Consider the following 14,491-nt stretch of genomic DNA (forward strand, 5'->3'; position numbering starts at 1 on the left):
TCAGGCAAATTCTTATTATAATTTTCATAAGATGCGTCTTATGAACCGCTTTTTAGAGTGTAATATTGTGTTTCATAAGAGTCTTATGAAATTCCTTCAGTTTTTATATGAACATCTTATGAAAAATAGAAGAAAGGGCATTGTGAAAATATAATGAACACATTCATTCATTCTGTCAAGTTTTTCATCGTCTAGCGGTACGAAGCTTTCGATTGTTAGTTATAAGTTTTCCTTAACAGTTGAATGTCATTGTGATCTTTCTGATTGGTAAGTTTGAGTTGATGTTTTTGATGTGAATGCTTAATATATTTGTAAACTAAAATATATTATTTTTTGTTTACTTTCAGTATGCTGACCGGCTAAAAACGGAAGGTCGAAGAATCGGATGCGGCGAAAAAAATCTTTGTTGGAGCCGAGGTGTTGATGTGCTGCTGATGACACTTTGAATGATTTTATTTGAAACAAATTCGGAAAACAATAAAGTGAATCTTTTCAACGTAAAATATCATTAATTATTCTTATTAGAATTGACTTTCTGTTTCCATAAGAGCATCTTATGAAAAGCTACAAACCCTCATTGGATTAGGTGTTCATCTTCAGAATTCATTCGCGTCATAAGACAATCTTATGAGTTTCAATGATTTTTCTTATGGCGCCACTTCATAAGAGAATCTTATGGCATGCATAATAGTATTTTTCTGAGTGTAGGGTTAATTATTGAAAAAGGTTTTGTGGTATCCTGACGCACGATGTAAACTGCCCGAGTATAAATGATTATAAAAGCAAGCATACTCGAGAGAAGAGCTCAGTCGATGGTTTTGACCGTGCTACAGTTCGGACGCTCTCTTTTAGTGCTCTCGCTCAATTCGGAGATTTTGTTACATCGATAGACGATTTGTTTTTTTGGTGTGCCTTTAGAATTGTCGTTCTTTTGCTAAAGTGATTCAACTTTAACACCGTTGCTACCTATTCTGCTCTCCGCCTCATGGCGGAATCTTTCCCGCCCTGGGGGGCACCGCCTGTTCCCCCCAACAGATACTCCAGGACCCTTCCCCGATGGATGGATCCGAGCGATCTTTACGGGGAGGTCCAATTTCTTGTTTTGAAACCCGCCAAGGACCACCAATTGCCGAAAAATCCCTTCACCATTTCAAAATCTATCGACCAATCTGTCGGTCGCATTGATGGTGCCAGCCCATTTGACGGAGGAAAATCAATTCTTCTGAGAGTCAGAAGCCAACAGCAATGCGAGAAACTTCTCCAATTGAGGAATCTCATCGACGGAACCCCGATCACTGTCGAACCTCATCCTACTAAAAACACCTGTCAGTCTGTCGTCTCGTGTCAAGATGTTGCCGGACTTTCTGACGCCGATATCTGCGAAGCTCTCCAAGACCAAAAGGTTGTCAAGGTTTACCGATTCACCCGGAAGGACAATGGTAAATCAATCCCTACTAACACCATGGTGCTCACGTTTAGTGGAACTGTTCCCCCGACCCATGTATGGTTTGGTTACCTCCGTGTTTCCACCAGACCATACTACCCTCGCCCAATGCAATGCTTCCAGTGTGGAAGGTTTGGTCACACCAAAGCAAAATGCCCAAACCCCGCCATCTGCCAAAACTGTGGCGAAGCTACCATTCACCCCAGCTGTTCCAACCTCCCACATTGCATCAACTGCCTTGGCAATCATCAAACTACAGCTCGAACTTGCCCTGCCTACCAGCAGGAACAAAGCATCGTCCGCATTCGTGTGGACATGGGAATTAGCCATGCCGAAGCCAGAAAAGAATTCCGTTCACGTCTCAACACCGCTACCCAGTCCAATGTTCAACAACGCCTTATCAACGCCCACTCCACCTCCCACAATACAGCTAGCAAGATCCAGGAACTGGAACAACAAATTGCTGAACTTATTAAGAAAAACATCGAACTCCAAGCCCAAATCTCTCAAATGGACACCGAAAAGAAAAACACATGCGACGACTCTGATTCCACCCTAACCGACGCCAGCAGCGAAGCATCCATGGATACAACCGACATCTCCCAACAACTCAGCTCAACTCCGAAACGTGGTCGAGGCCATGAATCCCCCGACCAGACCTCTCCAGTTAGGAAGATGAAACCCAAGAATCCTTCGACCCAAACCATCCACGTTTTGGCCACGCCCAGGTATGATATCCAACCAAACCCGAACCATCCTTCTTACACAGCTTTGAACCATCCAAACCAACGGTAAGTCCACAATCTTTTTTCTTTTTTTCCACTGAACATCCACCCCATCAACTTCCGAATGCACATTTTTTCTATTCATCGTCATGGCTCCAAATTCTCCGACCCACAAATCTACCTCCAATTTTGCTTTGCAGTGGAATATACTAGGTCTCAGATCTCGTCTACCCGAAATTCAGATTCTAACCGCCAAATACTCACCAATCATCATTGCTATACAAGAAACCCTTATCCTAGATACATCAATTAAACCCAATATCATCAACGGCTATCAGCTTCTAACCCATAAGAACCCTCTCGATTCCCATAGCCGAGGTGTAGGCCTTGGAGTTAAAAACGGTTTCCCTTGTAAGAAGAAAGAATTGTTTCTTCCTCTTTGCCAGGCTAGCTCAGGTTGTTCTAAGCAAAAGCAATAAATTTAAACATGTCATTACATTTCTCAAACAAATTATTGATGGTCAAGCCATCCTTTTTATTTTGCCCTCAGGCTCATTCATCTGATTATTTATGGTGTGTGAAAGCAATGGATAAACAGCTGACTTACGTGCATTTCACTGGATGTTCCGGACTCGATTCGTCCCAAGAATGACGATCAATTGGTCGGTCATCGTTGACCCAGAAATCGCAGAAACCGCTCGGGTGGCGAACGCAGCAACAATTCGCATTTGGAAGTCCTGACAGCATACTTGCGGTTGCGGCAGATTGCCTTTTTCGGTCGACGACGATTCTCTGACCTGCGTCCAGGCCGAATCGCTCTCCACCGGCAGCCGTCGGTGTCGGTTCCGTGCAGCTTCGGTCCGGATCGAAGATTTCGAACTGTTCCTCGGATTTCTCTCGACCACTGTCGAGCACTTTTTTGGCGAATTCTCCTCCGTGTTTCCGGATTCTTCCGGAAGCCGTTTCCGGTCCCTTCGAACTTCTCGACCACTGTCGAATCTGCGTCTGGCGCCTCGTACCGATGAATCCAGGCCTTGTCGAAAGTCCTCCGATTCCTCAATAGCCATCGACCACTGTCGAACTTTCTGGTGATTGTCGGTGCCCGCTTCTTTCCGCACGCGCACTGTTGCCTGACTGCCAAAAGATGAGCAACTCCTGGGAGAAAAAGAGGAAGAGAAGAAAAAGGGGAAAAGAGAGCCCCTTTTGTTAAGGGGCTCTCGGGGACTCTTTCCCTTCTATTTGCCGTTTCAGTGGCCAGATTTAGTTGGTGCTTTTTCTTTCTCTTCTCCGGGTAATTGGTTGGTTTATTCCCGGGCTTTCGTCTCCAACTCTGCGGATTCCCAAAGTGGCCCAATCTCTTCGCGACCGTCTTCCCAACGGCTTGGGAAACCTTTGCAGGTTGTTGTCGGCGCGGCACAGTAGCACGATTTGGCACACAGCCGATCTCGGCTTTATTTCTCCGCTCCGTTGCTTTATCTGGTGAATCTTCCCTTTCGGTCGATTGTTCTCGGCGCCTCTGTGCCTTCCGGAAGATTTGCAACCACGTTTCTCCCGTTCTGTGGCTTTGTCGTCGACTATAGGGGCAAGATTGCGGAATTACTCAAGTGCTCGTCACTTAATTTGAGTTTAAACTCACCAGTCGTGAGATCCAGCAGGTAGCAGTCTGCTTTTTAATTTTTCACGGGCTTTAGATGGCCAAATCGCGACGACAAAACACACCGCACTTATCGCGAGATTTTCTCTTTGTCGAATGACAGTCAACGGAAGCGGCAAAACTAATACCGTATTTTTTTCACCTGGAGGCAAACTAGAGGCAACCTAGAGTCGCTCTAACTGCTGTCATCGTGCTCATTTATTGCTCGAGAGGCAACCTAGGTTCGCTCGAAAAACGGACGGAGTCGCCCTGAGAAGAAAGTCAGTTTTGCGAGAAGTTCACCAATACTCTCAACGTTGTTGTCAAAACATTAAACAGCTGTTTTTGGCTGAAAGTAAAACAGTTGAAATAATGAACGGGAAAATGATTATTGCCGCGATTTTGAACCTCTCAGCCAAGCAAAATCTTACTATCTGCTGTCCAGTGCAATCCGGACACGAAAAAAGGCAATCCGGATGTGAAGAACCGAATGAAGAAATCCAGAAGGGAGAACAGATTGACAGCTGTATGTAAACATTGCGCTCGTTCTCACGCACACCTACGTATGGAATAACTCGAAACCCGAAAATCATTTTTTTATTCTGACAGTTCTAGATCCAAATCCGGAATCGAAAAAAAATACGCCGTAAGCATGTGTTTTGTTTTTATCTTGATGCATTTTCCTCATAGCGCAGCTTTCTTGCGGATGACAACAGTACGGTTTCAGTTTTCTTCAGGTCGGTTCACACTTTTTGTATACACGGAGCAAAATCCTTCGTCGTTTTTATCATTCGATGAAAATTATTTTGTTTGATGACATGTTATTTATCCGAATTGGTTTATTGAGGACAAAATAAACCAAGTATAATCTTATATGTTACACAGCATTGCCACAACAGAAATTTTTTTTCATGAGACGATGTGAGTCGGCTCATGAAAAAAATTACAAATTCATCCGAAATTTGGTCGGAGATAATATTGATCAGAAGGATTGAGCTAAACTCAAAATGCTTATTAACTAGCTTAGTTGCGTGACCCTATAGGCACACCAGATGTAGTGCACATAGTACAAGACGAAGATAATTATTCTAAGCAATAGTAACACCAGCGAATTCTGGCAAATGGTGATCAAAATTGCGTCACCGAAGTGTGACAAAGTCACCGACTTTCTTGAACTTGCTTCTCTCAAAGAATTTCTGCTGCAGCAAACACGCAGAAACGATCAAAAATCTTTACTGAGCAAAAGGATTCAGATCGAACAATGATAACGAAACTTAACGATACTATTTACAAGTATTTACAGAGAAACATGATGGTTTTATTTATAGGTTCGTGGTGGTTCGCAGAGTTCCAGGTAAAGGAGGATTTAGTCTCCTAAATCAGAAAGAGCCCAGAATAGAGGTTTTACCGCGCCTCCAATTCGCGTTCCTTTTGAATTTTCTTACTGACCCCCGAAAATTTCTACGAATGTTTGTATTTGGATTTCTTGGATAATAAGAGTTATTAGTAGAGAAAGTAGCTTCAAATCCTTTACGTAGTACAAATACAAATAGATAGTGGTGGTTGTCGCTTTCGGTGTGCACGGTTTGTCTCGTCCGGCGAACGGTTTCTTCTCCTTCAGTATTTCTTTCAGTTCGACATCAGTTTGTAGCCTTCATAGCTGTGTGTCAGTTTTTCACGATCTGAGAACGGCTAGGTTTTGTTGCTCTTGTTTTCCTGTTCTCAAGCTTGGTTCTTTGCTGTATCAATGATGGTTGTGGTACTTATAAACATTTTCTGGTGGAGAGGTAGTTGCAGAGAATTTTGTTGCTCATCACACCATTTATGTTGTTTTCGGAGATTTCTCGTTGTTGACCGGCATGGCCGTGTTTACATAGCTTGATTTCTTAGTGCGTGGTGCTTTCGGCAGTTTGCGAGAGTCGATATGGAAGTAGCGACCGTCATAATGTCTACCCCTCACAACTTCTGCGCAAAACTCCGTAGGTGCTTAACTCTTTCGCCCGTTTTGAAGTCCTGATTGTCGTTACGACAGCAGCGACTTGGTGTTTGGAGCTACTGTACTTGAATTTCCCGTATTCCAATATCCCGAGCCTGAAGGGGCTGGTTTTGCCTTCGACGTTTCCTTCAGTTTGTATAGGTATATGGTTGGGTGTTGGTTAAGTTGTCAGTTTGTCACGTTCTGAAAACGGCTGTGTGTTCTTGATTCTTGTGCTTCGTTCTATCAAGCTTGGTCGATTGCTGCGTTAGCATGATTGTGGTATTCTTGAACATTTTCAGGTGGAGAGGTGGATGAGAGATTGTTGTTGCTCGTCACACCTTGGTTGTTGTTTTTTGGAGCGTTGCTCGTTGTTAACAGGCTTTGCCGAGTGTACATAGCTTGATTATGTGGGCGTGTGGCTTACGACAGTTAGCGAGAGAGAGTCGATATGGTAGTAGCGGCCGTCATGATGTCTACTCCTCACAACTTCTTCGCATAACTGTATTTCGTGGTGCTGAATCCTTTTTCTGATGTCCTGACAATCCTTTCAATTGCAGCGACGTGGTGTTTGGAGCTGCTGTACTTGACTTTCCGAACATTCCAATATCCCGAACCTGAATGGTTTCTCTGCGATGGTGTGTAGCGCCTGACTACGGTAGCTCACCAGTGCTACTATCCCCAGCGCTGCTACGCTGCTTCACGATGACAGGATTGCCTTCTGGACAATAAGTGGCGACAATCCCACGCAAGGTTGCCGGCCCTCTCCAAATTCTTAAGAACTTCCTGGCAGAGTTCTTAGAGTCCATTCAGCCGACGCTGGTCCCACGCAAGGCCGTTGTCTCCTTCATAAATGCCTACTTCGTTGTGTTCGTCGGTGTGCTGGCGACGAATTAGCATCAGCTGTGTTCCGTTGAATTGTTTGAATTGAAGAATTCTGCAAATTTGCTCCGAGTTGTTGGGGCGAGGTTTCAAATAGATGTTGGTCCTTCAGCCTTCTCCATTTCGTATTTTGTGCTCTAAGTGAGCTTGTGGTCAGCGTTGTTTCTTACATAGCTTGAAACTTCTTTTCCTTGCACGATTTTCTTGGACTTTTGAGCAACAACAGGGGGTTCAATTTCAGTTAATTTCAGCTACTTTGGTGCACGGAGGGAAATTTGTATCGACTTTTCTTAGTTTTATATTTGCTTCGAAGTTATTTAATCTTTTATTTTACATGTATTCCGAATTGGTTTGGACAGTGTCAAATAAACCAAGTTTTAAATTAGAACGTTACACCCTTTCTCAACAATACCCATTCAATCCAGTCTGAATATCGTGTGCATCCGTCTTCGGGCCCCACTAGAGATTTCAATTGTCTCACTCTACGCATCACCAGCTCTCTCTTATCAAGAATTCGCCCAAGGTCTTGAAGACCTGATTCCTCAGATCCCAACACCCATTTTGTTATTAGGGGATTTCAACTCCCACTCCACAGAGTGGGGTGGTAAAGTAATAGATCGCCGCGGCCGATTCATTGAGGACCTCATACAATCCAATTGTCTTACAATCCTCAACAACGGCTCCCACACCCGAGTATGCCCCAGTTCAGGTAACACCTCTGCTCTAGATTTGAGCATCACCTCCTGGTCCCACGGTTCCAGGTTTCAATGGAGTGTCCTCGACGATAGCTGTGGTAGTGACCATCTTCCAATCCTAATCAAGTTAGAACAACCTACTCCCAATGTAGCCACCAGACCCAGGTGGCGCTACCAAGAAGCAGACTGGCTCGGCTATCAAGACTATGTTGACCACCACCTCCTTTCCCTTCCCGAAGATTCCTCTATTGAACCTTTCAACAATATAATAATAGAAGCTGGCACCAAGTTCATTCGTCGTTCGAGTGGCATTCCCGGAAAAACCGCCGTGCCATGGTGGGGACCAGAGGTCCGGGATGCAATTAAAACAAGAAGAAAGGCTCTTCGTACCCTAAGACGAATTCCCAGCGACGATCCACGCAAACTGAACGCCCTTGAGGCATTTAAAACCGCAAGATCATCAGCCCGACTAGCTATCCGAAACGCCAAAATGGCTTGTTGGCAAAAATTTACCGAAGAGATCCATCCCAATACCCCTGCCAAAGTTGTATGGAACAAAATCAAAATCCTTAATGGGGAACCCCGGAAAAACCAATTCCATTTACTACTTAATCAACACTTTACCAACGATCCTTCACTACTAGTCGAAGCCTTCAGTCAACACCTCTCCTCAAACTCTTCAACCATCAACTCTAGTCCTTTTCCCCCTCCCTCTCCCTCCCCATCTAACAACAACCAAAAATACTACAACCAAGACTTCAGTTATGAAGAACTCCAATCGGCTCTGAATAAGGTCAAGGGTCATTCCTCTGGTCTAGATGACATCGGATATCCACTCCTCAAAAATCTATCCCCCTCATCAAAGTGCGTACTGTTAAAAATCATCAATAGAATCTGGAATGATGGCTGTATCCCTGACGTTTGGAAACGTGGTCTAATAATACCAATACCAAAACCTCACAAAGACCCATGTAACATAGATAGTTACCGCCCCATTACTCTTCTCGACTGCTCTGGTAAGATCATGGAGAGAATGGTCAACCATCGATTGAATACCATCCTTGATGAAAATCAACACTTAGATTGTCGACAATACGCTTTCCGTCCTGGTAAATCTACCGATGACTATTTCTGTCTTCTTGAGGATATAATCGACAGTTCTTTAAAACAGCACCAACACATTGACCTTCTATCACTGGATTTATCTAAGGCCTTTGATCGAGTGGAAAAAGATACAATACTCAATTCTTTAAGTGAATGGAACATCGACGGTCTTATGTTCCAATATATCCGTAGTTTTCTATCCAACCGATCAATCCAAGTCCTTGTTAACGCCACTCTTTCCAATCCGAAATCTGTCCATTCCGGCGTACCGCAGGGCTCTGTCATTGCTCCGACCCTCTTTCTAATCGCGATTAACTCCATCTTTAAAATTATTCCCGACAACACTAAGATTCTTATATACGCCGACGATATCCTTCTGATATCAATATCTCCTTTTGCTCGTTTAACCCGAAAAAGACTCCAATCGGCCCTAAATAAGGTTGCCGACTGGGCTCCATCAGTGGGGTTCCAGTTTTCCCCTGAAAAGTCTAAATTACTTCATCTGGGTCCCAATAGAAAAAAGCTTAAGAAAATACCACCCTTAAAACTGTACGACCAAACCATCCCACTGGTCCATTCTACCAGACTCCTGGGAGTATGGATTGATGATCGCCTCAGTTTTAGAAACCACCTAGATCAAATAAGGAAGAATACTAAAAACAAAATCAAAATCCTCCGTATTCTCAGTAAAATTCCTAGCCTAGCCAATCGAGACTCCCTTCTACGATTTGTACACGGCTGGCTGCTTCCGTCCGTTCTCTACGGCCTAGGGTTCGTGAGTCGGGCTGGACCTCTGCTCCACCAAAAACTAGAACCTTTATACAATCGGTGCATTAGAACTGTCAGTTCCGCTTTTGTTACCAGTCCAATTTTGTCCCTGATGGCCGAAAGTGGTCAAATCCCCTTCCCACATCTGATTGCCAAACAACTCACTACCAAAACACTGCGCTGGCTTGCCATTGGCGGCAAGAGGGACTCTCCTATGGTAAACCGCCACGAAAAGCTTCTACACGACCTAGGCAACATTATTATCATACCTACCATCTGCGAAAGGAGAAGTTCTGCCTTCCGGTATTGGACCGAAAAAGTCCCTAACGTTGACTTCTCACTCTCTCAAAAAGTCAAAGCCGGCCAGCACTCAACAACAGTCTTACCCTATTATCATGACTTGATTGAGAACAAATACCCCACCCATCCCCACATTTTTACCGACGGCTCTAAATCCATCAATGGTTGCGTCGGATGCGGTATCTACAGCTCATTCGAAAATCGAAGTTTGGCCTTACCTCCCCAATGCTCCGTCTTTAGTGCTGAAGCTTTTGCCATCCTAACTGCCCTACAAAACCTACACACCACAACACCCCCAATTATTTTTTCCGACTCTGCAAGTGTCCTGAAAGCCGTTACTGGTGGTAATATCAAACATCCCTGGATCTCATCCATATCTGAAGAAGCCTTAAACCGTAAAGCCACCCTCGTATGGATTCCAGGACATGCCGGCATCGCAGGCAACGAGGCCGCCGATCGTCTGGCCAACAACGGCTCTACTACGACCCCACTGTGCATTCCGATCCCCCAACAAGACGCCCTCCGAGAAATTAAAAAAGAACTGGTCTATGCCTGGGAAAGGGAATGGGAATCTAATCGATCCGCAAAATTGCGTGAAATCAAAAATAGCCCTATTAAGTGGATTGATCGTAGCAACCCCCATGAAAGAACTGTTCTAACCAGACTCAGAATTGAGCATACCAGACTAACCCACTCATTTCTCCTCGACAAAGACAACCCTCCCACATGCCCCTCTTGTCACAGCACTATTACAGTCCGTCATATATTAATTGATTGCCCAATATACTCTGCTGTAAGATCAGCCTGTGGACTGGGAGATAGCCTTCGTCTAGTTCTCTCGAACTGTCCTTCAGAAGAAAGAAAGCTAATTAATTTCCTGAAAATGGCTAAATTATTTAAGGACATCCCGCATAATCAAATATCATACACCTTATCGTTGATATTATTCTGTTCTGATTACATGAATAGTGACTATTCGAGTAATCGTTCTAAAATCTTAAAACTTTTGAATAAATTTTCCTTTTTTTATGTGTCCTTGCTAGAAATGATACGAAAATATTTTTGAAAGATACCAGTAATAATCCTTAAAACAAAACTCAGAATGTATCAGAGTGTGTCTTCGCTGCCAACAAAGCAAATAAAAATGGCGCGTGTTTTGGTTTTGCTAAGCGCAAACGGCGGAATCTCTGTTTAATTTAGAAAATCCCCAGCTAATATGTAAGTTTCAAGCAGTATTGTTTTACATAAACTATTTTTTAACTGTTCCAATTATTTTTCAGTAATAAATAACCCTAAAATCCTGAGGTGCATCGTTTGATGGTCCGGAAGAGGAATTCGTCGGTCGAGACATTAGCGGCAACAGCAGCACCAAATGCAGCATCAGACTGCCGCCAGAAGCGTTCCTTGCATCACCACCCGCTTTCCGGTGGAAGAGGCCATCATCACGCAACGTTTACATCGAAACAAATATATGCGGAATCAATCGTTTCATTCACGGGAGATCCGAATCTCCGCAGGATCACAGAGAACGAATCGCATCTTGGACGAGAATTCCCCGACGTGAAATGATCCTAAGAATCGTGTCGGATAGAACGGGCTCCGAAAGCTGTATATAGAATTGGTAAGAGTTTAAATTTTTATATTATGGTTTGTGCTTATTTTGTTTTATTTAAGGAAAAGATCCAAAACATATCCGAAGGTTCTCACAACCTCGTCAATGGCATCGCTACCGCTGCCTGCTGGGATCCGGAGGTCCCCTCTAGTGTGGCTGGTGGAGAAATCGATGAATGGTGAAAAATGGCCAGGGGGCGATCGAAGCATTCGATAGCTACTATTCCGATAGCCAGCCCCCTGGAAGGTAGTGATCTGTCCACTTGTGGATTGACCCAGCCGAAGCGTCCAGTGTCAACAACAAAATCAAGCAAAACGACGCAGCGAGTAAAGATTCGGGCAATGAACGTGATGAGAACAAGAGCAAGGCAGAGAAACAAAATCACGCGTTTGGAGCATCCTGATAAGGAACCACTGGCAGAAGATGATGGTGCAATGATCGACTTGAATCATTCATCCGTGACGTTGCGCTTGTCCTGTATCTAGGTACAACCGAGGACACGGCCGCAGCATTCACGCATGAAAGGAATACCCTTGAAAGCTCGTACGTGGCAGCCACAAGTGCGGCAAAGTGCCTCTACGTGTGCTCCAAGTATGAGTAGAACGACACTTTTGAGTAATTGGGCTCGTTTTCCGACTCCCTTCATCCGTCTCACAAAGCTGCGAAGCAGTTCACGGGGCTGCTGAAATTTTTTCGGCTCGAACTGCTGAGATATAAACTTTCAATCTAGCAAAGGAATATTCACCGCAAGCTTACAGATAGCAGAACAAATACCTTTCGCCGCGTAAGTCGTACTAGGCAAACAAAACAAAGGATCTGGGTATGAATGCTTCTTGTTATTTATATTTTCAACTGAAAATAACGACATTTTTGTTTTCCAGGAAATTTTCGATGACCAAACGTACGGAAGCGGTGATGGATGGAAAACTTTGGAACATCGTTTCAATTTTCGTCGCAAGGAGCCTGCATGCGGAAACCAAGAAGCTTCAGAATCGGGAGTGTGATGAAGATTGTAGCGTTCAATTCATCGTCCTCATCGAAGGTGTCGAATCTGATTCAAGATTATTTCAACTTCCTGTCCAATGCCGTTGGTTTGGCCGTCTTGCCGGAGTTCCACAGACTCTGCTGGCGCCGATCTAATTCTTGGGAGTCAGCCTCCGAGCTTTATTCACCCGATCCTGCTGCTGCTACTGCGATCGATGCTTCAACTTTACGTCGCTGTAACACTCCGTTGTTCAAGCCGCTTGAGTAGGGCCATAACTATAATCATAACTTTATAATCAATTATTTCTTGAAACCAAGATCAAAACAATTTGGTTATTTGAACCAAAAATATCAAACAGAATCGAGCTGTGTGTTTACAATTGTTTGCTTGAGTTAAGATCATCACTTTTGAAGAGAACAGGAAATAGATAGGGGAATATGAACATAAAAAGAATTACTACAGCCAAAGAACAAAAGCTTTAAGGAAAAGTTATATTTCGAACATGTAGTCCAAATCCATCACAGCAAACACATCGCTCACTGGAATATTCTATTTATGTTATGTAGACCTAATCGAGCACATATGTATTATGTTTAATAATCATTTACAAATCTTGTAATCAAATCTGTAATGTAATAATGTAGTAATCGAATGTCATATGTTAGGAAATATAATTATCTGTAATAAATTATTACACGTTTTCTTTTATTTTGAGAATCGTAAAAAGATCTTTTAAAGATACGTAGTATCGTCTTAAAACTTCAAAAAAATGATAAGATAACGATTACATCTATCGTTCAGGTGCTCTCAGCTTAATTTTAATTTAGAAAAAAGCAAAAAAATGAATCGTTTATTTACTTAACAACCCGTTCCCTGTATCGTTATTTGTGTCTAAACGATTCCATTTGATGAAAAAACGATTAGTATAATCGTTCATTTATAATCCAAAAACCTTAAAGGGAATCTTTTGAGTGTCTTGTGAAGAAGATAATGGTGATCGTTATTGTATGATACTGCTCCATGCGGGATATAGCCACATATAGCCTCAATTGGTTGTCTTTCACAAATATCTGTCTCTTTCCTTCCTCGCCCTACTAATCCATAAACCTTCACTCTTCATTTTCATATACTAACAATATTATAAAAAAAAAAAAAAAAAAAAAAAAAAAAAAAAAAAAAAAAAAAAAAAAAAAACAGAAACAGCAGGAATAGGAAACAATGACAGCATGCTGTTAAACTCCCGGAAAAAAAAAGAAGAGCTCAGTCTGCAGAGGACCGGCGAACGGTCCAGATCGGGATTATCACATTGGCGACTGTGACAGGAGTGCTGCTCTCCCTTGGGAGAGATAGTGAAGAAACGTTGGCGAGAGCACGAAGACGTGTTTAGAGCGATGGTGCGAGGGCGATGACGCGAGAGCTATGGTGCGAGGAAGATGGAGCGAAGACGATGGTTCTAGGTGTGAGGGCGATGGCAATGGTTCGAAGATGACGCGATACGATACTATCAGGAACAGGACGAGATGCATTGCGGAGCTGTCCCAAAGCTTGCGTGGTGGAATGTTGGTGATGAGGGGCTCAAAGCGCTACAATACCCAAGATATTGCTGTGCCAAATGCTGGATGATGGGGTAACCAAGATGCCGTCGTCCGTTAAGTGCTGCGATGAGACGAGTTTTTAAAATGGTGAAGATCGCTTACAAACGTATTGACGGCGTTAAATTTAGAAAACCAGTGAGCAAATAAATTAAGTTTGCTCAAAAAAATTTACCACTAGTCCGAGTAAAGCTCATGGCAGTGAGTATTTATAATTGCAGTCGGGTCAAGTCCAAGGCGCAATTGATTGAAAGTACTATCCTGAATCCGAGTATCAACTCAAGATCAGGTAGATACAGCAAAATCCTGAATCTGAGTATTGGCTCAAGGTCAGGTAAACCAAATATTGACAAAATCCTGCATCCGAGTATAAGCTCATGGCCAGGTGAAGAATGAAAAACAAAGAAAGCTTAGTTCTGACTTGAGAGTACGTTCATGGTCAGGTGCAGTGATATAAAGTGTTGTGGAAGTGGCCGTAGGTTGGCCGCAATGTGGGTCACTAGGGAACGTCTGGAAGGCAGCAATGAAAACACGAGAACTTTTCAGAGGCTAAACGCGTGTATATTCTTTGCTCGGTTTTCTCTGACTAACGGAAGTACAAAAAGCGTGGGGCAGTTTGACAGCTGATAGCAAGATGTATATAATGCAAGGTGTGGCAAATCAAGGAATGTAATTTAAGGTGAAGCAATCTAAATTTATAACAGCTCTTCCCTCCTAACAAATGGAATTCAAATACATTTCAAAGTAATAAGTAAGCTAGGGTACAAATATCTCTT

The 14,491-nt window shown here is 43.2% G+C and overlaps 1 protein-coding gene and 1 long non-coding RNA gene across 2 annotated transcripts; both read left to right on the plus strand.

The window, feature by feature from the left end:
* On the plus strand, positions 1–503 carry LOC129748992 (uncharacterized). The gene is made up of 2 exons (XR_008737894.1): positions 1–267; positions 348–503. It is a non-coding gene; the product is annotated as an uncharacterized LOC129748992 (long non-coding RNA).
* Positions 504–985: 482 nt separating this feature from the next.
* Positions 986–2,239, plus strand: LOC129742522 (uncharacterized). Its single transcript, XM_055734430.1, has one exon. It carries the CDS (start codon positions 986–988, stop codon positions 2,237–2,239), a length of 1,254 nt encoding a protein of 417 aa, XP_055590405.1.
* The last annotated feature ends 12,252 nt before the right edge of the window (positions 2,240–14,491 follow it).

Source organism: Uranotaenia lowii, chromosome 2 (assembly GCF_029784155.1).
Source record: "Uranotaenia lowii strain MFRU-FL chromosome 2, ASM2978415v1, whole genome shotgun sequence".
Lineage (NCBI taxonomy): Eukaryota > Metazoa > Arthropoda > Insecta > Diptera > Culicidae > Uranotaenia > Uranotaenia lowii.